Here is a 27,379-nt window from a genome sequence, read left to right as displayed (position 1 = left end):
AGGAGGGGCAGTAAGAGAGAGAGTAAGAAATAAAAGAATGAGAGGATTTTAACTCAATTCAACTTTTAGGCGCAGTCTCTGGGTTTTTTGTTGTTGTTTGTTTGTTTTTTGTTTTTCCTTCCTTCCTTCCTGGGTCCGCCCCTATTCAAAATTCCATGTGTTTCAAATCTTTTCTGGTTGGTGGGCTGGCTGTGGGAATATCTTTCTTGATTCTGGGGTTGCTAGTCTTTTATTTGTGGTCCTACTGGTGCTCTGCTGTGAGCTGTGTTTGGTTGTTCCCTCCTGTGGCACCCTCAGCCCTCCTCAGGCTTGTCCAGCTATGCCTTCCCACCATTGGACCAGCCTGCGCCTGCCAGCAATCCCCGCCCTGCCCCCAATTGTGTCTCTATTCCCGGGCTACAGTTTTGGCTCGCTTCCCTGTCTATATGTCTGCGCATGTTACCTCACTCTGTCCCAAGACCATCCCTTTGTTCTGCAGGACTCGGCGCAGTCGGTCAAAGCGCCGGGCCCAGTGGCGCTCTCCTGCCCAGGACCTCTCCCCCAGTCTAGAGCTCTGCAGCGGCTTTCCCACGTGGGTTCTTCTCCTTGCCCCAAAACTTTCTCTATTCCAAGCTACAGCTTCCGCTCGCTTCCCCGTCTATAGGCCTGCGGGCCTTACCTCCCTCCCGGCCCCAGCACTGTCCCTTTGTTCTGCAGGACTCTAGTGTGGTCAGTCAATGTGGCGCTCTCCTACCTAGGAGCTCTCCACCAGTCTGGAGCTCAGCAGTGGCCTTTCCCCGTGGGCCCTTCTCCCCACACCCAAGCCATCTCCACTGCTGAGCCACAGCCTCTGTTCGCTTTCCTGCTTACACGCCCTGCACGCCCTACCTCTCTCCTTCCCTAAACCCGACCCTTTGTTCTGTATGATTCTAGCGTGATCGCTCAAGGTGCTGGGGGCATGCAGTGCTCTCCTGCTCAGTATCTCTCCCTCGGTCCCTAGTTCTGCAGCGGCTTTTTTGAGCGGGCCTGTCTCCTTGTCCCAGAACTGTCCCTTTGTTCTGTAGGGCCCTAGTGTGAGTGCTGCGCACACCCCGAATGCCGAGCTTTCGGTCGGAGGTTGCAGCTGAGGAGGTTTCCCTCTAGACTCAGGTCACACAGTTTCTCCCCATCCTGTTTGTTCACTGTTCTCCCACGCCTCTGGCTTTTTCAGCCAAATCCTCTTCCTAACTCCCTACGAGACTTCACTTGTCGGTGCAACCCTAGCAGGGGGAGCCTCCAAGCAGCTCTCAACTAATGAGCCCTTGGGTGTGGTAGGGTCCTGGAATGTCTCAGCCTGTAGTGCTTGGTAAACCCCTCCACCCCCCTCCACGCTGCTCCTACGCTCCCCTGTCTGCTCACGTTATCCAAGATCCACACTCACTCAGTCACTCCTCTCCGCATTCACTCCTGAAGTCTCTCTGTAACAGGAGCAAGCAGAGAACACTTCCCCTACTCCGCTGCCATCTTCCCTCTCTCTCCTCTCTTCTTTCATTCCCCCATTGTTCCCTTCTTCCTTCCCTCCTTTTATTAATTTTGTTACCTTTTCTGTGTTTCTTTTCCTCATTTTTTCTCTTTCTTTTTTATTGTTCCATTACAGTTGACTCAGTTTTTCTCTGTTGATCTCCCCCGCCCTGCCCACACCACTCTCCCACAGTCAGTCCCCACCCTGTTTTCCATGTCTATGGGTCATTTATACCTCTCCCTTAACTAGACCCTTCCCCATCTTTCCCCACTTATCCCCACCCCCTAACTTCTGTTTGCTGTCATTCTGTTCCTTATTTCCATGCCTCTGGTTCTGTTTTTCTCATTTGTTTGTTTTGTTCATTAGTTTCCTGTTATAGGTGAGATTATATGGTATTTGTCTTTTGCCACCTGGTTTATTTGAATAAGCATAATACTCTCCAATTCCATCCATGATGTCACAAAATGTAGTTCTTTCCACTGCATAGTATTCCATTGTGAAATGTACCACAGTTTTTTGATTCACTCATCCACCAATGGGTACTTAGACTGTTTCTTGTACCTGGCTATTATAAGCAATGCTGCTATTAACATAGAGATATATAGGTTCTTTTGAATTGGGTTTCAGGATTCTTCAGATATAATCCCAGCAGTGGAATCACTGGATCAAAAGGCAGTTCTATATTTAGTTTTGTGAGGAAATTCTATACTTCTTTGATTATTTTTGTTACTTTTTCTGTGTTCCTTTTACTTGGTTTTTCTCTTTAAGTTCTTTACTAGTATTAGTTCTCTTCCCCTTTTTCTTACATAATTACTTTTCTTTCCTTTAGTCTTTTCATATTCTTTTCCCTTTTTCCCTTTCTCTAATATTTCATTTCTCTTTCTGCTTTTATTATTATTTGCTCTCGTTGTTGATATTGCTGTTATGATTAGGGGAGTTGCTTGTTTTGATATTGTTCTGTGTTATTTTGCTTTGTTCTGCTTGCACCTAGACTGCAGTGTACAACATGTAGTGTAATTTAGGTCTCCTCGCAAGCCAGAAGGGAGTTCCTACCAACAAATGGGCCAACAACAATCAGGACCCAAATACAAGAGAAGAGTCTGCATAACCCACATAAAGGGCATTCCTGGAGCATCCAGATCAGGAGATCAAGGAGTCTGCACTATAGGGTCCCACAAGACTCTTAACACACAAGGTCACTTCACAAGACAGAGAGTCAAAGCACATCAATCTAATACATAGAAACAGACACATACACAACTAAATTGGGAAGACAAACCTGCAAAAAAGAGAAACGGAGGAATTTCCAGAAAAAGAGCTTAGTGAAATCGAGGCAAGGAATTTATCAGACATAGAGTTCAAACTAATGGTTATAGGAATTCTCAAGGAATGTAGTGAGAACTACATCAGCGTGAAAAAGGACATAAACCTTGAATAAGAATGAGTTTGAAATGAAGAATGCAATATCTGAAATGAAGACTACACTAGAAGAAATTAAAAGAATACTAGATGAAGTAGAGAATCAAATCAGCCAGTTGGAAGACAAGGTAGGAAAAAACACTGTGTGAGAGCAACAAAATGAAAAAAGGATCAAGAACGAACATAGTTTAAGGGAGTATTGGGAAAACATGAAACAATATTCACGTCATAGGGATACTAGAATGAGCAGAGTAAGGGATAGAAAACCTGTTAGAAAAAATAGTGACAGAGTCCTGGCTGGAGAGGTTCAGTGGGTGGAGTGCTGGCCTGTGAACTGAAAGGTGCTGGTTCAATTACCAGTGAGGGCACAAGCCTGCGTTGTGGGTAAGGTTGCCAGCTGGGGGCATGCAAGAGGCTACAAATTGATGTATGTCTCCCTATTTCTCCTTCCCCCTCTCTAAAAGTAAATAAATAAAATATTTTAAAATAAAATAAAAACTAGTGATAGAAGACTTCCTTAACTTGATGAGGGAAAGAGTGATGTAAGTTGAGGAAGCACAGAGAGTCCCAATCAAGATTAACCTGAAGAAGCCCACTCCAAGACATATTACAATCAAAATGGTAAAAGTTAAAGCAACAAGGGAGAAACAGCTAGTAACATACAAGGGAGCTCTGATAAGGGTATCAGATAATTTATCAACAGAAACACTAGAATCAGAAAGAGTTCGCACAAAATATTCCAAGTAATGAAAACCAAGGATCTGCAGCCAAGACTACTCTATCCAGCAAGGTTCTCATTTAAAATGGAAGGCTAAATAAAGAGCTACCCAGACAAAAGAAGGTTAAAAGAGTATATCTCAGCCAAGCCTGCATTGCAAAAGATACTAAAGGGACTCTTTTAAAAAGATGAAGAAATAGAGGAACACAGGTATAAAGGAAAAAATAGCAATGAATAAATACCTATCAATGGTAACTTTAAATGTAAATGGATTAAATCCACCAATCAAAAAGCATAGGTTAACTGAATGGATAAAAAAACACAACCTACATATATGCTGTGTACAATAGACCCACCTTAGAATAAAAGATCTACAAAGGTTGAAAATGAAAGGATGGGGAAAAAAAATTCCTACCAAAGGGGCATGAAAAAAAGCTGGGGTAGCAATATTGATATCAGACAAAATGGACTTCAGAGGACTTTTTGTCAAAATAGAGGTGTAAGTAGACACACTGCATCTTTCTCCACAACTAAGAAGGAATAAAACTACCTTAAAACTGGAGATAACCAGAACTTCCGTAAAATCAAGCTGCATGGAAGTCCAACAAAGTTATAAAGAAGAAATACTCTTTCAGAGAGGTAGGAGGGTGGAGCTGGGACAAAGAGGGTGCTGTGTGAGTGGCAGCAGCTGCAATAGAGGCTGTGGCAGGCCAGTGGAAAGTGCAGTCACAGATTTTAAAATGTAGGGAGGGACACCTGGGGAGGGCTTCCAGAACCAGACCAAACTGTGCAGCTAACAGTTCCAATACCTAGGAAAATTAAGTGTTATTGCTTCTGATTGTGAAACCAGTGGAGGTTGGGACAGGGGGAGAAACTGCATGCCCCTCAGCAGAATCTGTTTGTTTAGAAGGACCCCACGGTCCTAGAATGTCCGCAAACCCACCCGCTATGGGCAGCACAACCTAGGGAACAGCTAGAGAGGTGCCAGTCCCATACGGGAAGTGGGAGAAGTACCTTAAAAAAGGGCGAGTGCTGAGCAAGTGACATTGTTGCCTCTCTGACCATTCCCCCACATACAGTGCCACAATGTATTGAAACGGGTTGCACCATACTAATACCTAAGACTCCTCCCCTTGCCAGATAACAGGTGCAACAGCTCTAGCTAAAACAAAAAGGCAAACACAAGAGGCTCTCAAGTTGAGGAGACAGAGAAGCATGGCCCAAAAGGGGGGGCAGATCAAGGTTCCAGTGGGAGAACTAAGCGATGAGGATATAGCAAATCTAGCCGATGCAGAGTTCAAAACACTGGTGATAAAGATGCTCACAGACTTGAGAGGTGCTTGAGTATGGCAAATGCATAAGGGAAGAAGTGAAAGCTAAATTAAGTGAAATGAAGGAAACCCACACGAAACCAATGGTGAAGGGAAGGAAACGGGGGTTTAGATCAGTGACTTGGAATGTAAGAAAGAAATAAACAAACAGTACAGAATGAAGAAACAAGAACTGAAAAGAAGAGAGCCTTAGGAGCCTCCGGAACAACTTTAAACATGCCAACACCCGAATCATAGGGGTGCCAGAAGGAGAAGAGAGAGAGCAAGAAATTGAAAACTTATGTGAAAAATAATGAAGGAAAACTTCCCAAATTTGGCGAAAGAAGTAGACATGTAAGTCCAGGAAGCAGAGAGAGTCTCAAACAAGTTGTACCCAAAGACAACCACACCAAGACACATCATAATTAAAATGCCAAAGGTTAAAGATAAATAGAGAACCTTAAAAGCAGCAAGAAAAAAGAAGAGGGTTAGCTACAAACGGGTTCCCATAAGACTGTCAGCTGACTTCTCAAAAGAAACTATGCAGGCAAGAAGGGGCTGACAAGAAGTATTCAAAGTGATGAAAAGGAAGGACCTACAACCAACATCACTATCCAGCAAAGCTGTCATTTAGAATGGCAGGTCAGATAAAGTGCTTCCCAGACAAGGTAAAGCTAAAGGAGTTCGTCACCACCAGGACATTATTATATGAAGTGTTAAAGGGACTTGTTTAAGAAAAGGGATCAAAATGGTGGACATTAAAATAACAAACTCACAACTATCAACAACATAGCCTAAAAAAATAGAAACACAAACTAAGCAAACAGCCAGAATAGGAACAGAATCATAGGTATGGGGATCATTTGGAGACATATCAGCTGGGAGGGGGGAGGGGGATAAATGGGGAAATGGTGCCGAGATTAAGAAGCATAATTGGTAGATACAAAATAGAAAGAGGGATGTTAAGAATAATATAGGAAAGGGTGAAACCAAAGAACAAAGAACTAATATGCTTGATCTATGGACATGAACTAAGGGGAGTGGGACTGCTGGAGGGAAGGGAGGCACTGGGTGGAGGGGAGCAAAGGGAGAAGAAATTGGGACAACTGTAACAGCATAATCAATAAAATATATTTAAAAAAATTTTAAATAGACTTCAAAACAAAGGCCATGAGAAGAAACAAAAAGCTCACTTCCAAATACTTAAGGGAGTAGTCCAACACTACGATATAACTCTTGTAAGCATATATGTATCAAATATAGGCACACCTAAAGATATTTAAAAAATATTGGAGGACTTCAGGAGAAAAATAGCAATACAGTCATTTGAGGGGGTTTTAACACCCAAGTGTCAACAATGGACAGAATATCCAGACAAGAAATCAGGATATAGAAACATTAAATGACACTCCAGATTAAGTGGAATTACTTAATATTTACAGAAAGTTTCACTCCAAAGAAGTAAAATATACATTCTTCTCAAGCACACATAGACAATTTTCAGAGATAGACCACATGGTAGGACACAAAGCAAGCCTTAACAAATTCAGAAAAAATGAAACTATATTAAGCATCCTATTGAATCACAATGGCCTGAACTAGAAACCAACCTTAAGAAAAAAACTCAAAACATCCAAATACACGGAGGTTGAATAACATTTATTAAATAATGAGTGGGTTAGCAATGAGATCAAGGAAGAAAAAAAGTTTCTGGAATTAAATGAAAATGAGCACACAAGTATCCAAAATCTATGGGGCACAGCAAAGGCAGTCCTGAGTGGGAAGTTCATAGCAATACAGGCCTACCGAAAGAATAGACAAATCTCAAATAAACAACAACCCTACATGTAAAAGTTCTAGAGGAACAACAATAAATAAGCCTCAGAATGAGCACAAGGAAGGAAATAATCAAGATGAGAGCAGAATGCTAGACTTAAAAAAAAAAAATTCAGAGGATCAATGAATCCAGGAGCTGGTTTTTTTAAAGAATAAACAAAATTGACAAATCGTTAACCAGGTTCATCAAAAAAAAAAAAAAAAAAAGAGGGATGTCCCAAATAAAATCAGAAATGAGAGAGAAGAATTAACAACTGGTACCATAGAATTACAAAGGATTGGAAGAAATTACTATGAACAACTATATGCCAAGAGATTGGAAAACCTGGGTGGAATGGATACATTTCTAGAAACATACAATCCTTCAAAAGTGAATCAGGAAGAAGCAGAAAACCTGGGTAGACTGATAAGACCTAGTGAAATTGAAGTATTAATCAGAAAAACCCTGGACTAGGTGGCTTCACAGGCCACTTTTAACAAACATCCAAAGAACTGACACCTATCCTTCTCAAACTGTTCTCAGAAAATCAAGAATAGGAAAGACTACCAAACTCTTAGTACAAGGCCACTATTATCCTAAAACCAAAACCAGGTAAAGACACAAGAAAGACAGAAAATGACAGGCCAATATTTCTCATGAATGCAGATGCTCAAATCCTCAACAAAGTATTAGCAAACCAGATCCATTAAAAAGATCAAACCTGGTTACTGTGGCTCAGTGGATTGAGCGTTGGCCTGCGAACTAAGTGTCGCTGGTCCAATTCCCAGTCAGGGCACATGACTAGGTTGCACGTCAGGTCCCCAGTTGGGGGCGCAAGTGAGAGGCAACCACACAGTGATGTTTCTCTCCCTCTCTTTCTCTTTTCTCCTTTCTCTAGAAAAAATTAAATAAATAAGTAAACGAATAAATAAATTGTCGTCGTCGGCAGCCGTCCATCTCGAGAGACGATGGTGTAGCTTCTTAAGAGTCTATCTGCACCGCCGAAAATGGCTGTGCAGTCCGACTCAGGAGTGACACGGTATCTGTCTCCTCCCGTGTTGAATCGACATCTTGCGATGACGCTGGAGTGTCCTCTCCAGTGAAGCTGAAGCTACAGAGCCTGGGCAGGGTGATATGGAGGGTCTGCTGTTGCCCATGCAGCAGACCCCCCCTCTCTTCGCAGCTGAAGGGTCCAAGGGAAAGACGGAGTCAATACAGCTTGGCTTCAGGTGCGCCGCAGGAGTTGCCGGTGTTGACTACAACGTCAAACCGCCTTAGGGACTCCGGCTCCGGATTTTCTGTCGGAGTTTACTCCCTTAGCCTTTCCCCTGAAGAGGTATGCCGCAAGGCAGCGGAGGTTTTTTAGAGTCAGAGTTTTCCTTCCTTTAGTTTTTAAAAAAAGACCATACACCATGATCAGGTGATCTGGGGATGTAAGGATGTTACAATAATTGGAAATCAATAATGTGATGCATCACATAAACAAAACGAAAGACAAAAACCACATGATCATGTCAATAGATGCAGAAAAAGTACTTGATAAAATCCATCAGACATTTATGATAAAAAGAGCGAAGTGGTAATAAAGAAGGCATGTCTCAATGTATTAAAGGCCATATAAGGAAAAGGTACTGCCAGCATTACAATGAATAAATACTAAAAATTTCCCTTATTATGAGGAACAAGACAAAGGTGTCTGCTTTCACCACTCTTTTTCAACATAGTACTGGAAGTCCTAGCCACAGCGATCAGACAAGAAAAACATAAAAGGCATTCTAATTGGAAGGGAGGATATAAAACTGTCATTATTTGCAGATGACATGATAGTGTACATAGAGAACCCTAGAGGCTCCACCAAAAAACTACTCAACCTAATAAGTGAATTTGTCAAAATAGTGGGATGCAAAGTCAATATTTAGGAATTGATGGAATTTTTTAATAATAGCAGTGAACTATCAGGAAGAGAATCTAAGAAAAAAAATCCCGTTTACTATAGCAACAAGAAAATAATAAAGTACCTAGGAATAAATTTAAACAAGGAAATAGAAGCACTATGCTCAGAAAACTATAGAACACTGAAGAAAGAAATTGAGGAAGATACAAATGGAAGGGTATATCCTGTTCATTCGTTGGAAAATTAACCTCATAAAAATGTCCATACTACCCCCAAAAATCTATTTGTCATCTAGTAGTTATGGATTGAATGATGTCTTTTAACCCTTTTCACCAAATCTGTTGCCCCCAGAACACAACAAGGACACCAGCCTGTTAAACCAAGCACGCCGTTGACTGGAGACAGCCAACTGACCTGGAGTCTGCACGATCCTTCCCCATGTGGGAAGGCCACCCTCCCCTCCACACCCCCACTCTTATTAGGGTTTTCTGGACCCAAGGGTAGGTAGGACGATGACTATGTCCAGCTTGAAGCAGCTAGAGGAGCTTGAGACCTTCGCCCATTGTCCTTTACAAGATTATAAAGGGTCCTAATATTTGAGGCGGGGGATAGTTAATTTTTACGAACCAGGGGTATGGACTTGGGGGAAATTGCTGGGGGAGGGGGGTGCTGGGTGGAGGGGAGCAAGGGGGAGAAAATTAGAACTGTTGTAACAATATAATCAATAAAAAACATTTAAAAAAATCTATAGATTCAATGTAATTCCTATTAAAATACCAATGACATAATTCACAGATCTAGAACAAATATTCCAAAATTTATATGGAAACAAAATAGACCCCGAATACCCTCAGCAAACTTGAGAAAGAAGAACAAAGTTGGGGGGAATTACAATTCCTGATATCAAACTACAATATATTACAAGGCCACAGTAATCAAAACAGTCTGGTACTGACAAAAGAATGGACCCATAGATAAATGAAAAAGAATAGAGAGCCCAGAAATGAACCCATGTCTTTATGGTTAATTATTACTTGACCCAGAGGGCATGAACAAGCAAAGTAGTAAAAATAGTTTCTTCAATAAATGGTATTGGGAGAACTGGATTGGTATGTGCAATGAAATGAAACTAGACCATCAGCTCACACCATACACCAGAATAAATTCAGAATGAATATAATACAAATATGTCAGGATACTATAAAAATCCTATAGAAAAACAGGCAGTAAAATCTCAGGTATCTCACGTAGCAATATTTTTGCTAATATATCTCCCAGGGCAAGGGAAATAAAGGGAAAAATAAACAAATGGGACTACATCAAATTAAAAAGCTTCTGCATGGCTAAAGAAGCCATCATCAAAATAAAAAGGGAACCAAATTACTGTATGGGAAAACATTTGTCAATGACACATCAGACAGGGTTTAATCTCCAAGATATATGGAGAATTCATACAACTCAATACCAGGAAGACAAAAAATCCAATTAAAAAAATGAACAAAGGGCCTGAATAAACACTTTTCCAAGGCAGACATAACTGATAGTCTATAGCGGCGGTTCTCAACCTGTGGGTTGCGACCCCTTTGGGGGGTCAAACGGCCCTTTCACAGGGGTCACCTAAGACCATGGGAAAACACATATATAATTACATATTATTTTAGTGATTAATCACTATGCTTTAATTATGTTCAATTGGTAACAATGAAAATACATCCTGCATATCAGATATTTACATTATTATAACAGTAGCAAAATTACAGTTATGAGATAGCAACAAAAATAATTTATGGTTGGGGGTCACAACAACATGAGGAACTGTATTAAAGGGTTGCGGCATTAGGACGGTTGAGAACCACAGGTCTATAGACATATGAAAAGATGCTCAACATCGCTATCCAACACAGAGATGCAAATTAAAACCATAATGAGATACCACCTTACACCTGCCAAAATGGCCATCATTAATAGATCAAACAACAAGTGTTGATGAGGATATGGAGAAAAGGGAACCCTATTGAACTGTTAATGGGAATGTACACTGCTGCAGCCACTGTGCAAAACAGTATGAACTGTCCTCAAAAAACTAAAAATGAACTGCCTTTTGATCCAGTGTTCCACTGCTGGGAATATACTCTAACAATCACAAGACACCACTTCGATGAATTTATGCATACCGGTGTTCATAGCAGAGATTTTTTTTTTTTTTTTTGGTTATTCAATTACAGTTGTCCCATTTTCCCCCATTGCTCCCCCCTCCCAGCCCATACCTTCTCCCACAATTATATCCCTCCCCGTTGTCCATATCCATGAGTCATTCATACACATTCCTTGACTAGACCCTTCCCTTACTTATCCCCCTTCTCTCCCTCCCCCCTCCCCCCTACTGACTACTATTCTAGTCTTTGCCTATTTAGTTCGTTTGTTTGTGTTGCTCTTTAGTTTCCTGTATTGGGTGATATCATATGGTATTTTGCTTTCTTTGCCAGGCTTATTTCACTAAGCATAATTCTCTCTAGTTCCATCCATGTTGTCGCAAATGGCAGGAGTTCCTTCTTTCTTTCTGCTACATAGTATTCCATTGTGTAGATGTACCTCCGTTTTTTGATCCACTCATCTACAGATGGGCACTTAGGCTGTTTCCAGCACTTAGCTATTGTAAACAGGGCTGCTATGAACATAGCGGTGCATAAGTTCTTTTGAATTAGGGTTTTAGGATTTTTCGGGTATAATCCTAGCAGTGGAATCACTGGTTCAAATGGCAGTTCCATTTTTAGTTTTTTGAGGTAATTCCATACTGTTTTCCATAGTGGCTGTACCAGTCTGCATTCCCACCAACAGTGCAGTAGGGTTCCCATTTCTCCACATCCTTGCCAGCATTTCTTGTTTGTTAATTTGTTGATGGCCATTCTGACAGGTGTAAGGTGGTATCTCATTGTGGTTTTTACTTGCATCTCTCTGATGGCCAATGATGTTGAGCATTTTTTTCATGTGCCTACGGACCTTCTGTATGTCCTCTTTGGAGTAGTGTTTGTTCAGGTCCTTTGCCCATTTTTTAATTGGGTTGTTTGTTTTCTTGATGTTGAGTTGTATAAGCTCTTTATATATTTTGGAGATCAGTCCCCTGTCTGTGATATCATTGGCAAATATGTTTTCCCATATGGTTGGTTTCCTTTTCATCTTGCTGATGTTTTCTTTTGATGAGCAGAAACTTTTTAGTTTGATGTAGTCCCATTTGTTTATTTTTTCCTTTATTTCTCTTGCCTTAGGAGATGTATCGGTGAAGATATTATTACGTGTGATATCTGAAATTTGCCTGCCTATGTTTTCCTCTAGGACTTTTATGGTATCACGGCTTACATTTAAGTCTTTAATCCATCTTGAGTTTATTCTCGTGTGTGGTGAAAGTTGGTGGTCTAGTTTCATTTTTTTGCACGTCCCTGTCCAGTTCTCCCAGCACCATTTGTTAAAGAGGCTCTTCTCACTCCATTTTATGTTCCTTCCTCCTTTATCAAAGATTAGTTGACCATAGAGGCCTGGGTTTATTTCTGGGCTTTCAATTCTGTTCCACTGATCTATATGTCTGTTCTTATGCCAGTACCAGACTGTTTTGATCACAGTGGCTTTGTAGTATTGTTTGATATCTGGTATCGTAATTCCTCCTGCTGTGTTCTCCTGTTTCAAGATTGCTTTTGCTATTCGGGGTCTTTTTTGGTTCCATATGAATTTTTGGAGGATTTGTTCTGGGTCAGTGAAATATATCATTGGTATTTTAATAGGGATTGCATTGAATTTGTAAATTGCTTTGGGTAGTATGGCCATTTTGATGATGTTGATTCTTCCCATGCAAGAACATGGTATTTGCCTCCATTTATTTGTATCTTCCTTAATTTCTTTCTTCAATGTTGCATAATTTTCAGTGTACAGGTCTCTTATCTCTTTGGTTAAGTTTACTCCTAGGTACTTTATTTTTCTTGTTGCTATAGTAAATGGTATTTTCTTTTTTGCCTCTGTCTCTGATATTTTATTGTTGGTGTACAGAAATGCCTTAGATTTCTGGATATTTATTTTGTACCCTGCTATTTTGCCAGATCCACTTATTATATCAAGTAGTCTTTTAGTGGAGTTTATAGGGTTTTCTAGGTATATTATCATGTCGTCTGCAAACAGTGATAGTTTTACTTCTTCTTTCCCAATTTGGATGCCTTTTATTTCTTTGTCTTGTCTGCTTGCTGTGGCTAGGACTTCCAACACTATGTTGAATAGAAGTGGGGAGAGTTGACAGCCTTGTCTAGTTCCTGAGTTCAGGGGGAATGCTCTCAGTTTTTGCCCATTGAGTATGATGTTGGCTTCAGGCTTCTCATATATAGCCTTAACTATGTTAAGGTATGCTTCCTCTATTCCCATTTTGCTGAGTGTTTTCAACATAAATGGGTGTTCTACTTTATCAAATGCTTTTTCTGCATCTATAGATATGATCATGTGATTTTTGTCTTTCATTTTGTTTAGGTGATGTATTATATTGATTGATTTGCGAATATTAAACCATCCTTGCATCCCTGGGATGAATCCCACTTGATTATGGTGTATGACCTTTTTGATGTATTGTTGGATCCTGTTTGCCAAAATTTTATTGAGGATTTTAGCATCTATGTTCATCAGTGATATTGGCCTGTAGCTTTCTTTCTTTGCTGTGTCTTGACCTGGTTTTGGGATTAGGGTAATACTGGCTTCATAGAAAGAGTTTGGGATTTTCCCCTCTTCTTGGATTTTTGTAATATTTTGAGGAGGGTAGGCGTTAGTTCTTCCCTAAATGTTTTGTAAAATTCACATGTGAAGCCATCCGGTCCAGGGCTTTTGTGTGCAGGAACATTTTTGATTACTGTTTCAATTTTCTTCTTTGTTATTGGTCTGTTGAGACTTTCTACTTCTTCTTGATTCAGTTTGGGAGGGTAATATGTTTCTAGAAATCTGTCCATTTCTACTAGGTTGTCAAATTTCTTGCCATAGAGTTGTTTGTAGTAATTTCTTATAATTGTTTGTATATCTGATGTATCAGTCGTGATTTCTCCTCTTTCATTTCTGATTTTGTTTATTTGGGTCTTCTCTCTTTTTTCCTTAATGAGCCTGGCTAGAGGCTTGTCAATTTTGTTTATTTTTTCAAAGAACCAGCTCCTAGTTTTGTTCATTTTTTGGATTGTTCGTTTCGTTTCTATGTCGTTTAATTCTGCTTTGATCTTGATGATTTCCTTTCTTGTTTTTGCCCTAGGCTTTGTTTGTTGTTGCTGTTCTAGTTCTTGTAGCTTTATGGTTAGGTTTTTTATTTGAGATTCTTCTAGCCTTTTCAGACATGCCTGTATTGCTATAAACTTCCCTCTTTGGAATGCTTTTGCTGTGTCCCATAGGTTTTGGGCTGTTGTGTGTTCATTGTCATTAGTTTCTAGAAATTTCTTGATTTCCTCTTTGATGTCATTGTTAACCCATTCGTTATTTAAGAGCGTGTTATTCATTCTCCATGAGTTTGTGTGTCTTTGATTTTTTTCCCTGAGGTTGATTTTTAGTTTCAAGGCGTTGTGGTCTGAAAAGATGCTTGATATGGTTTCAATTTTCTTGAATTTGTTGAGGCTTGTTTTGTGTCCTATTATGTGGTCTATCTTTGAAAATGTCCCATGTGCCTTTGAAAAGAATGTATATTTTGCTTCTTTGGGGTGAAAAGTTCTATATATATCAGTTAAGTCCATGTGGTTTAGTGTGTTGTTCAATGCCTGTATATCCTTGGTGTTTCTTTGCTTGGATGATCTGTCTATTGTTGATAATGGAGTGTTGAAGTCCCCTACTATGAGTGTGTTGTTATTAATATCCTTCTTGTGGTCTTCTAGTATTTGCTTTATGTATTTGGGTGCTCCTATGTTGGGTGCATATATGTTTATCAGTGTTATATCTTCTTGATGAATCGTTCCTTTAAGTATTATGAAATGTCCTTCTTTGTCTCTTTTTATTGCCCTTGCTTGGAAATCCATTTTGTCTGATATGAGGACTGCTACCCCAGCTTTTTTTTCAGGTCCATTTGCCTGGAATATTTTTTGATATCCCTTTACTTTCAGTCTATGTAAATATTTTGTTTTGAGGTGTGTTTCTTGTAGACAGCAAATATGTGGGTCCTGTTTTTTTATCCATTCCGTTACCCTATGTCTTTTCATGGGAGCATTTAATCCATTTACATTTAACGTTATTATTGACATGTATTTATTCATTTCCCTTTTGTATCTCTGTTCCTCTACTCTTTTTTTGTTTTTTCTCTTCCTTTTTCTTAGAATATTCCCTTTAGCGTCTCTTGCAATGCTGGTTTTGTGGAGATGTATTCTTTTAGTCTTCCTTTGTCTGAGAAACTCCTTATTTCACCTTCTATTTTGAGTGAGAGCCTTTCTGGGTAGAGTATTCTTGGTTGTAGGCCTTTGTTTTTCATTGCTTGAAATATTTTTGACCATTCCCTTCTGGCTTGTAATGTTTCTGTTGAGAAATCGGTTGATAGCCTTATTGGAGCTCCCTTGTAAGTTATTTGTTCTTTTTCTCTTGCTGCTTTTGGGATTCTCTCTTTGTCTTGGAATGTTGCCATTTTAACTATGATGTGCCTTGGAGTGGGTTTTTGGGGGTTCCTCTTGATTGGAACTCTCAGTGCTTCTTGGACTTGCATAACTTCTTCTCTCATCAGGTTCGGAAAATTTCCTGTCACTATTTTTCCTATCAGTTTTTCAATTCCATGCTCCTTTTCTTCTCCCTCTCTTATTCCTATGATCCTGATATTATGCTTTTTAATGCTATCCTGTAATTCCCTTACATCTTGTTCATATTTTTTCAATCTTTTTTCATTTTGCTGTATCATTTGAGAATTATTACCTACATTATCCTCTAACTCACTAATGCGATCCTTTGCTTCGTTTAGTCTGCTTTTGATTGATTCTACTGTGTTTTTCAGTTCAGAGATTACATTCTTCATTTCTTCCTGGTTCTTGTTGATAGTTTCTATGTCTTTTCTAATGCTGGTGTAGTTCTCTGCAAGTTCCCTGTAATTTTCTTGGAGCTGCTGGTAACTTCCTTGGAGGTTGTCATAGTTGTTTTGGAGGTTTTCGAGCATATTGAGCTTCTTCACCACCATAGTTTTGAATTCCATGTCTGACATTTGGGTTATGTCTATTCCATCTACCTCTCTTTCTGGGGATTCCTCTTTTCTTTTCATTGAGAGGTTGTTTCTGCGTCTTACCATGTTGGATTCTTCTTGTTTGTTTTTGTTACTTGGATTTGTCTGCTTTGCCTTCCCACCTTTGTGGTATGAGATTTTTTATGGTAGATCTGGGGGTTTCAGTGGTGCAGTCTCTTTGATCTCCTGAGCCTGATGTTCTTGGGGGACCTTTTATATCATTTGTTTATGCTGTCTGGTTATATTTCAGATTTTTTTGTTAGGATATTCCTTCTGGCTTGTTGATTGAGAGTCACTCTATCCACTTTATCTCGAATTCTTTTGTGGAGAAGTTCGTTTTAGCCTTGATGCGTTGCCTTCTTTTTCTGCGTCCACAGCTGGTCTAGTGTTGTGGTTCAGAGGTTCTTGTTTCTTGCAGCAATGGTGTGCGCCCAAGGTTGCCGGTACAGCACGCTCCCTTGCTGCCCGCCGGAGCCAGTTGAGGTGTCCTTGCGTGCGAGCCCCTGCACAGGCGGGGCTGCCGAGAGCTTGCCCTGCGATTGGAGCCTATTTTCCCCAGGCTGAGGTGTTTTTGCGCTCCCGTGCAGGTGCCCTTAGTCCCGCTGAGCCGAGATCCAGGAGTTGGTCTCTGGCCTCTTAGGGCGGGGCCACAGACACTTGTGCTCAGTGGAAGTGAGTGTCTGTGAGTCGCTGCCGCCCACTGTTCCGGAGCCGCAGCCGACTGCCTTCCCTCACCCGTCTGGGCTGGCACAAACAGAGCCTGAGCTAGTGGTCTGCTTTCCGGCCTGGGGCCCGGCACCCATGGGAGCTGTCTAGGGGTATCTGCGCACAGTCCTCTGCGTGTTCAGTGGGCCCTCCCTGTGCCCGTTGGGGCACTGATCTTATGTCCGTTGGGGAGTGTCTGAGGGACGCCTGGACTCACGGCCCTGCGCACCTGGGCCAGTGAGTGAGAGCACTTCGCTATGCCCGCCCCCGCGACCCAAGGGTAGGGTTGGGGAGTGGATTAGCACACCACTGCGCCTGCGCTCCTCAAGAATGGCCTACCACCCCCAAACTTTCCTCCCCTCTCCACCATCCACTAGAGAAAAATATAAAGGAGAATTATGTTCTCACTTGCCCGGCAGCACGCTGTCTCCTGTCCTTCGGCGCCAATGCCACTTGGTCGAGTCCCGTCTCTGCCAGCGGGCAGAGATCCGCTCTCCTCCCAACTCCTCTCCCGGGTAGCCTGTGGTTGCCAAAAAGCCTTTGTGTACTTCGAGCTACAGCTCGGGCAGCAACCCCAGTCAGGAATCCCGTTTCATCCCCTTTTTCTCCACTATCCTCCCTAAACAGGTTGTTCCCAGATGGATTTTCTCTAATCGAGCAGTGCCTTGGCTCGACTCCTGCCAGTGTCCAGCTGCTCACTGAGATGTTCTGTCTGCAATTAGCCCAAACTGCAGACGGGTCTCGGGAGCCTGAAACCACAGCCTCTCCTCACTCCTCCGCCATCTTCCTATACTCTCAGGTTTTTTAAATAGTCAATATTTGTAAACAATCTAAGTGCCATTCACTAGTGAGTGAATGAAAAAACAGGTACATTTACACAATGGAATACTACACAGCAGAAACAAAGAAGGAATTCCTGCTTTTTTGTGACAGCATGGATGGAACCAGAGACTATTATGCTAATTAAAATAAGTCAATAAGAGACAAATGTCATGATTTTATTTATAAAAGGAATCTAATCAACAAAATAATGAGCAAAATAGAATCACAGGCATGGAATCAGGGAATAGACTGACACCTGTAAGAGGAGAGGTGAGGTGGGGGTAATTGAAAGAAGGTGAAGGTACAGTAGTCCCTCTATATGGTGGTTCACTTATCATGGCCTCACTGTATTGCGGGATTTTAAAAAATATTCTATTTATTTATGGTGGATTTTTCGCTATATCGCAGTATTTTGCGGTACTGTATACGTATGTTGTTAAAGTTACGTAGGTTTAAGAGTGTAGAATAAATGTAAGGTTCCTACTTTGCGGGGGGTTCTAGAACATAATACCCTCGATAAGTGAGGGAATACTGTATTAGTTAAAGAACATACATTAAGGACCTATATATATGAACAACAGTGTAGGGGGTGAATATGGCGGTGGGGGGGTCACCTGAGTGCAGGAGTATGAATGGGGAAAATGGGACATTCGTAGTAGCATAAACAATAAAACATGGAAAATGTAGAAAAATAACAAAAGATGAAAGGTGAACATTGGGTTTTAGCTGCATAATTTCTAATAATTCAAATCAAGAATATTTGGGGAGAATGATTGTAATGCTTTTCCAATTCTATATGAATTTAGCTAAGAATTAAAATAGTAAATTAAAGTTATGCTCCCATGGATTTAAAAGACTGTGACAACAGTAGTCTATTGGCTTCTCTGAATACTGATGTTGAGTTTCTATGTTCTTGATTTGGTTTCCATATGTATTGTTTCATGGTAAAGAACATTATCAAGTTACCTGAAGAAGTTTATTTCTTGTTACGTTTAGTTGCTGTTATTTGTTGTTGTTGTTGTTGTTGTTATAGTTGAAAGAAAAGATGAAGGGACAGTCATGGAACATCCTATTTGCAGAATGTGGGCGTGGTGTTAGCATGTTTCAGACTAAAAAGTCTCGATATCTTGTTATAAGAGGGATTCCAGAGACCTTAAGAGGAAAGCTTTGGATGCTTTTTTCAGGTATTACATTCATTTACTTTAGTTATTTAACAGACATTGGTCGTGCTACTTCTAGGAGTTATGCATAAGCTAAATCAAAATAATTGGAAAGAGGGCTAGAACAAAGCCTTACTCATGAGTCCAGTCTAATCAAAGAGAGCACACTAGTTAAGCATATTTACCTATATATCCACACATCCAATGTCTATGCAGATTAGTTTATTAGGCAAGTCATAGCTATGGTTGGGTGGATCTCTATCTCTAGTGTCAAAGGAAAGTTAAGGGGAAAAACAGTTCATGAAAATGTTACTCTTTTGGATAAGATTGGTGTCCTGATTTTATAGATTTTAGTGTGAAACTTTTTGTTTTCTTTTGTTTTTACTTAGATATTGCCTGACCATAAAGGTAAAGTTGAAAGTATTCCAATTCTTCATGTATCAGTATATATACAAGTAGTAGCTTTATTATATTGCTGTCCTTTTGAATGTTAATGCAGTCATCTTTACAGGTGCTGTTAATGACATGGCTGCTAATCCTGGTTATTATGCTAAAGTGGTTGAACAGTCCTTAGGGACTTGCAATTTGGCTACTGAAGAAATTGAATGTGATTTACATCGCTCTTTCCCTGAGCACCCAGCCTTTCAGAGTGATACTGGCTTATCTGCTCTGAGGCGGGTACTCACTGTTTATGCATACAGGAATCCCAACATTGGATACTGCCAGGTATGACTTTGTTTTGATCCCAACTGTGTACATGTTCCAAATGATAAAAATCACATCAAATTCAACTTTACTAGTTTGAAAATTGTGATAAAGACAGAGGTTGGACTGCAGTAATGGTAGATATTTTTTATCTTAGTAAACTAACAGTAGGACTACTTAAGAGGACTGACATTTTGTTAATTCACTTTTCTTTTATATTTAACCAATGTTTATTGAATTCCTGCTCTGTATTGTACTAAGTGCTAAAACTATATAAAGATGAATCAGATAAGGGTCTTCTCCTTAAAAGTATATAGAGGAAAAACTAATAAGGTAGATTATTAGAGAAATATAAAGTGCCATCAGAATTTAAAATAGGGATATATTATCTTTATCTAGAAGAATCAGAGGGATTCATGGAAAAGGTAGCATTTGTAAGTCTTGAAATTATGAATTCTAGATATATGGAGATGAAATGAAAGAACATTCCAATTGAAGGGATCAGTGTAAACAAATACAGATAAAGGTAAATGTGGGATGTATATAGGACCATGTTCTGTTTCGTAGATGTGTGTGGTGAATGAAGAAAAGCAGTTGGAGAAAAAAATTAGTAAGGTAACTCAGGATACATCAGGAGTTTGAATTCTATTTTGTAGGCAGTTACATAATCATTGAAAAAATCATTTAGGTGCACACCATATTTATTAGGGTATACTAGGCTGCTAACACATATAATTTCAAACAAGTGATAGTTCAAAATATGAAACTTAAAGGAATAAACTGAGGAAAGTGAGTATTTAAGTCAGTAGGCAGTTCTCCATGAAAGTATTCAGAGACTTAGACTGCCAGCAGGCTCTGTCATCCTCAAAACATGAATCCAGGGTGCTCTTTTATTGTCATTACTACTCGGGAAGAAGGAGAGAGCATGGACAAACAACTGTTTGAGATTTTATAGACTAGGCCTGGAAGGTGCACATATCATTCTACCTATATTCTTTCTTTCCCTCACTTAATCATTTTTTAAAAATTTTCAATTACAGTTGACATACATTGCTATATTAATTTTTAGTATACACCCCAGTGATCTGACTTTACATACTAAGTGATCATCTCGATAAATCTTGCACCCGTCTGACACTATATGTTTATTAGAGTATTATGGACTATATTCCCAATGCTATACTTTATATCCCCATGACTATTCTGTAACAACCAAGTTGTTCTTTTTAATCCCTTCACATTTTTCACCCACCCTGACAACTCCGCCCGTCTGGCAACCATCAAAATGTTCTTTTTATGTATGAGTGTGTTTCTTTTTTCTTTTTAAAAAAATTTTCCATCACTATTTATCCCCCCCATACACTCTTCCACCTCCATCTACACCCTCTTCCACAATCAGCACACTGTTGTGCATGTTCAAGAGTCCTTGTTTGGGGGGGCTCCATCCTTCCACCCCCCCAACCACCCCACCCAAGAGCTGTCAGCCTACTCTCTATCTATGAATCTATCTCTACTTTGCTTGTCAGTTCAGTTAGTTCATTAAATTCCATATGTAGATGAAATCATATGGTACTTGTGTTTCTCTGACTGGTATTATTACACTTAGCAAAATTTTCTCAAGGGTCATCCCTGCTATTGCAAGGGGGAATTTTTTTTTCCTTTTTACAATGAAGTAGTATATCATTGTACAAATGCACCACAGCTGTTTTATCTACTCATCTACTGTTGGACACTGTTCTTCTTTTTCATTTATTTTGTTTTTAAAAATCAATTATTGATATATATGCATATGTTCCTGTTTTTTGTTTATATTTTTTAATCCTTTTTCTTCTCTAAGAAGACACTTTAACATTTCATATGATACTGGTTTGGTGGTGATGAACTTTTTAAGCTTTTTCTTGTCTGGGAAACTTATCATCTGTCCTGTTCTAAATGATAGGTTTCCTGTGTAGAGTAATCTTGGTGGTAGGTACTTGCTTTTCATCACTTCAAAAATTTCTTGCCAATCCCTTCTGGCCTGCAAAGTTTCTGTTGATTACTCAACTGACAGTCTTATGGGAGCTCCCTTGTAGGTAACTAACTGCTTTTCTCTTGCTGCTCTTAAGATTCTTTCTTTGTATTTAACCTTTGGCATTTTAATTACAATGTGTCTTGGCATTGGCCTCTTTGGGTTCATTTTGTTTGGAACCCTCTGTGCTTTCTGGACCTGTATGTCTATTTCCTTCACCAAGTTAGGAAAGTTTTCTGTCACTCTTTTTTCAAATAGATTTTCATTGTTCTCTCTCTGCTCCTTCTGGCACCCCCATGATGGGAACGTTGATATGCTTGAAGTTGTCCCAGAGGGTCCTTACACTATCCTCATTTTTTGTATTCTTTTTTCTGTTCTGAGTGTGTGTGTTTTTGCTTCCTTCTATTCCAAATCACTAATTTGATTCTCAGCTTCATTTACTCGAATTTTTTTTGTTTGTAAATTTAGTTTGGAAAGCATACAAATTATAAAAGCTCACTATTACAATTAAATATATCAATACTACTCTCAGAAGTAAATTGCCTTGTGTAATCAGATATACTATTGCAAATCACAAAATTAAAGAAAAAAGTTGCTTCAATAATACAAAATTTCTACTCATCATAGAAATATCCCATGTAAAGGCTTAGTTTTCTTTTTTTTTTTTTCACTTTTTATTGTCCTATTAGAGATGTCCCATATCTCCCCCATTGCTCTCCCCTGCCCTGCCATCACCCCTTTTCCCACAGTAAATCCCCATTCCATCGTCAATGTTCGTGGGTCATTTATACTAATTCCTTAACTGCACCCTTCCCTTCTTTTCCCCATTTCCCCCTCCCACCTCCCCTCTGGTCACTGCCAGTCTGTTCCTTGTTTCCATACCTCTATTTCAGTTTTGTTCATTTGTTTGTTTTCTTATTAGTTTCTTGTATCAGGTGAGATCATATGGTATTTTTTTGTTGTTGTTGCCTGGCTTATTTCTCTAAGCATAATACTCTCCAGTTCCATCCATGTTGTCACAAAAGACAGGAGTTCCTTCTTTCTTTCTGCACATAGAATTCCATTGTGTAAATGTACTACAGTTTTTTGATATACTCATTTACAGATAGGCACTTACACTGTTTCCAGCATTTGGCTATTTTAAATAGCATTGCTCTGAACATAGAGGTGAATACGTTCTTCTGAATTGGTGTTTCAGGATTCTTCACATATAATCCTAGCAGTGGAATTGCAGGATCAAAAGGCAGTTCTAGTTTTAGTTTCTCGAGGAAATTCCATACTGTTTTCCGCAATGGTGGCATCAGTATGCATTCCTACCAACAGTGCACTAGGGTTTCCTTTTCTCTACATCCTTTCCAACACTTGTTTGTTGACTTGTTAATGCTGGCCATTCTGACCAGTGTGAGGTGGTATTTCATTGTGGTTTTAATTTGCATCTCTGTGATGGCTAGTGGTGTTGAACATTCTTTCATATGCCTAATGGCCCTCTGACTATCCTCCTTGGAGAAGTGTCTGCTCAGGTCCTTTGTCCATTTATTAATTGGATTGTCTGTCTTCTTGGTGTTGAGTTGTATAAGTTCTTCACATATTTTAGATATCAAACCCTTGTCCGAGATATCATAGGCAAATGTTTTCCCATATAGTTGGTTCCCTTTTCATCTTGCTGAAGTTTTCCTTAGCAGAGCAGAAACTTTTTAGTTTGATGTAGTCCCATTAGTTTATTCTTTCCCTTATTTTCCTTGCCCTAGGAGCTATATTGGCAAAAATGTGCTGCATGGGATGTCTGAGATTTTTCTGCCTATGTTTTCCTTTATGACATCATGGCGTCATGGCTTACCTTTAAGACTTTTATCGATCTTGAGTTTATTCTGGTGTATGGAATAAGTTGGTGTTCTCATTTCATTTTTTTGCATGTTTCTGTCCAGTTCTCCCAGCACCATTTGTTGAAGAGGCTCTTTTCACTCTATTTTATGCTCCTTAACCTTTTGTCAAATATTAATTGACCATAGGGATGGTGGTTCATTTCTGAGATCTCTATTCTGTTCCTTTGATCTATATGTCTGTTCTTACACCAGTACCAGGCTGTTTTGATTACAGTAGCTTTGTAACATAATTTGATATGAGGTATTGTGATTCCTCTTACTGTGTTCTTCTTTCTCAAGATTGCTGTGGCTATTTAGGGTCATTTTTGGTTCCATATAAATTTTTGAAGTACTTGTTCTAGGTCTGTGACATATGTCATTGTTATTTTAATAGGGATTGAGTTGAACCTATAAATTGCTTTGGGTCATATGGACATATTGATGATGTTAATTCTTCCCATCCATGAACATGGTATATGCTTCCATTCATTTATTTGTATCTTCCTTAATTTCTTTCTTGGTTAAGTTAATTTGTAAATACTTGAATTTTATTCTTGCAATAGTAAATGAGATCTTTTTTTCTTGTTTCTATCTCTGATATTTCATTGTTGGTGTACAGATGCCTTCGATTTCTAATATTTATTTTGTACCCTGCTATTTTGCCAAATTCACTTATTAGGTCAAGTAGGTTTTTGGTGACATATAGGATTTTCTATGTACACTATCATGTCACCTGCTAGTAATGACAGTTTTACTTCCTTATTTCATCCTAGGATACCTTTTCTTTTTCTTGTCTAATTGCTGTGTCTAGAAATTTTAAAACTATGTTGAGTAGAAGTGGAGAGAGTGGACATCCTCATCTTGTTCCAGATGTTAAGGGAAAAGCTTTTAGTTTTTGCCCATTGAGTATGATGTTGGCTGCAGGTTTCTTATATATGGCCTCTATTATGTTTAGGTATGCTCCTTCTATTCCCAGTTTGCTGAACGTTTTTATCATAAATGGTTGCTGAACTTTATCAAATGCTTTTTCAGTATCTATTCATATGATCATGTGATTTTTGTCTTTCATTTTGTTTATGTGGTGTATTACATTTATTGATTTGCGAATATTATACCATCGTGCATCCCTGGGATGAATCCCATTTGATCATGGTGTATGATCTTTTTAATGTGCTGCTGGATCCAGTTTGCCAATATTTTGTTGGTGATTTTAGCATCTATGTTCATGAGCGATATTGGCCTGCAGTTTTCTTTGTTGTGTCTTGACCTGGTTTTGAAATCAGGGTAATACTGGTCTTATAGAAAGTGTTTGGGAGACTTCCCTCCTCTTGGATTTTTGCAATAGTTTGAGAAGAATAGAAGTTAGTGTTTTCCTAAATGTTTTGTAAAATTTACCTGTGAAGCCATTTGGTCCAGGGCTTTTGTGTGCCAGGAGTTTTTTGATTACTGCTTCAATTTCACTAGTTGTTATTGGTTTATTCAGATTTTATGCTTCTTCTTGACTCAGTTTTTGAAGATTATATGTTTCCAGAAATTTCTTCATTTCACCCAGGTTGTCAAATTTCTTGTCACATAGTGTTTGTAGTAATTTCTTACAATCCTGTATATTTCTGTGGTATCGATTGTGATATCTCTTTCGTTTCTGATTTTATTTGTTTGGGTAATCTCTCTTTTTTTCTTGATGAGTCTCATTAAAGGATTGTTGATTTGTTTATCTTTTCAAAGAACCAGCTCCTGGTTTTATTGATATTTTGAATTGTTTGTTTCATCTCCATGTCATTTAAATTTGCTCTGATCTTGATTATTTCATTCCTTCTACTTATTCTGGACTTTGTTTATTGTTGTTTCTCTAGTTCTTGTAGATGTAGGGTTAAGTTGTTTATTTGAGATTCTTCTATCATTTTTAGGTAGACCTGTATTGCTATGAACTTCCCTTTCAGGACTGCCTTTACTGTGCCCCATAGATTTTGGGCTGTTTTGTGTTCATTTTCATTTGTTTCCACACACTTTTTTATTTCTTCCTTGATGTCATAGTTAACCCATTCATTATTTAATAGCATGTTATTCATTCTCCATGAATTTGAATGTGTTTGAGTTTTTTCCTTGAGATTGGTTTCTAGTTTCAAGCTATTGTGATCTGAGAAGATGCTTGATTAATTTCAATTTTCTTGAATTTGTTGGGGCTGTTTTGTGTCCTACCAGGTGGTCTATCTTTGAAAATGTTCCTTGTGCACTGGAATGTATATTTTGCTTCTCTGGGGTGAAAGTTTATGTATATATCTATTAAGTGCATTTGAACTGGAATGTTGTTCAGTGCCACAATATCCTTGGTGTTTCTTTGCATGGAAGATCTGTCCATTGTTGACAATGGGGTGTTAAAGTCCCCTACTATGAGTGTGTTGCTGTCCTTGCTGAAGTCTTCCACGATTTTCCTTATATATTTAGGTGCTCCTATGTTGGGTGCACATATATTTTCAAGGGTTATATCTTCCTGATGGGTTCTTTCCTTAAGTATTTTGAAATGTCTTTCATGTCTGTTTTTATGGCCTTTGTCATGAAATATATTTTGTTTGATAAAAGTATTGCTACCCCAGCTTTTTCTTCATGTCCATTTACTTGAAATATTTTCCATCCCCTCACTTTTAGTCTGTGTAGACCTTTTGTTCTGAGTTGAGTCTCTTGTGGACATCATATATGTGGGTCATACTTTCTTATTTTTTTCTTTTTTTAAAATTATTTTTGGTTTTTTTTTAAGGGTTATGCTTTCTAAATCATTCAGGTACCCTATATCTTTAGATTGGTGCACTTAATCCATTTATATTTAGGGTTATTATTGACAGGTATTTATTCATTTCCCTTTGTATCTGTGTTCCTCTTCCTCTTTTTTTCTTCTTCTTTTTTTTTTTTTTTTTTTTTAAGCATTGCCTTTAGCATCTCTTTCAGTGCTGGTTTCGTGGAGATGTATTCTTTTAGTCTTCCTTTGTCTGAGAAACTCCTTATTTCATCTTCCATTTTGAATGAGAGCCTTGCTGGGGAGAGTAGTCTTGGTTGTAGACCTTTCATTACTTGAAATATTTTTGACGATTCCTATCTGACTTGTAGTGTTTCTGTTGGGAAATCTGATGATAGCCTTATCAGACCTCTCTTGTATGTTATCAGCTGCTTCTCTCTTGCTGCTTTTAGGATTCTCTCTTTGTCTTTGAATATTGCCATTTTAATTATGATGTATCTTGGAGTGGGCCTGTTTGGGTTCATCTTCATCGGGACCCTCTGTGCTTCCGGGACTTGTGTGACTTTTTCTCTCATCAAGTTAGGGAAGTTTTCTGTCATTACTTTTTCAAACAGGTTTTCTATCCCTTGCTCCTCTTCTTCTCCTTCTGGTATTTTTAAGATATGGATATAATTATGTGTCATGTTTGTTCTGTAGCTCTCTTAAATCTTCTTAATTCTTTTCAGTCTTTCTTCATTTTGTTGCACTGTCTGGGAATTATTTTCTACATTGTCCTCCAGATGACTGATCTGATTTTCCACTTCATCTAGCCTGCTTTTGATTCCTTTTTCCATGTTCTTTAATTCATAAATTGAATTTTTCATGTGCTCCTGGCTTTTGTTAATGGTTTGGATGTCCTTTTTTATGCTGGTGTAGTTCTCAGTAAGTTCCTTGTAGTTTCCCTGGAGTTCTTCGTAGTTATCTTGGAGTTCTCTGTAGTTTTCTTTGAGCTCATTGAGCTCATTCAGCTTCCTTATAATCATTATTTTCAATTCCATGCCTGATAGTTTGATTGCCTCCTTTTTAGCACTCTTTCTGGGAATTCCTCCTTTTCTTTAGATGAGTAGTTGTTTCTTTGTCTCCCCATTTTTATGGATCCTCTCTTGTTTGTTTCTACTTCTTAGATTATTCTGCTTTGACTTACTGTCTTTGTGTTGTAACCTTCTGTAGTAGGAGTCCTGTGGGATTCAATGGTGCAGACTCCTTGATCTCTGAACTTGATGCTCTTGGGATGCCCTTATGCCATTCATTTGGACTGTCTGGTTGTACTTGGATTTTGGTTGTTGTTGTGTTGCTCTTTGGTAGGACTTTCCCTCCAGCTAGCTGACTGTGAGTCACTCTGCTCTACTGTTGATTCCCTATAAATTGTTCTTCATTTGGGTTAGTGTATTCTTTATTTATGACTGGTCATTTTTTAAGCTGTTGAAGTAAGTTTATTGAGCATACTTGTAACCAGTGTGTTTTTTTTTTAAGTATATTTTATTGATTATGTTGTTACAGTAGTTTCAGTTTTTT

The 27,379-nt window shown here is 39.0% G+C and overlaps 1 protein-coding gene across 1 annotated transcript in view; it reads left to right on the top strand.

The window, feature by feature from the left end:
- The window catches only part of TBC1D8B (TBC1 domain family member 8B), a 105,436-nt gene that overhangs the window by 56,417 nt on the left and 21,640 nt on the right, over positions 1 to 27,379 (top strand). The window contains exons 9-10 of the mRNA XM_090264060.1: positions 18,393 to 18,543; positions 19,031 to 19,245. Of these exons, the coding sequence (XP_090120186.1) occupies positions 18,393 to 18,543; positions 19,031 to 19,245 (366 nt within the window). The remainder of the gene's footprint in view (positions 1 to 18,392; positions 18,544 to 19,030; positions 19,246 to 27,379) is intronic.

This window comes from Furipterus horrens, unplaced genomic scaffold (assembly GCF_987537825.1).
Source record: "Furipterus horrens unplaced genomic scaffold, mFurHor1.1.pri manual_scaffold_17, whole genome shotgun sequence".
In the NCBI taxonomy this organism is placed as follows: domain Eukaryota; kingdom Metazoa; phylum Chordata; class Mammalia; order Chiroptera; family Furipteridae; genus Furipterus; species Furipterus horrens.
The sequence above is the reverse complement of the archived record's forward strand: the minus strand, read 5'-3'. Positions and strand labels throughout refer to the sequence as shown.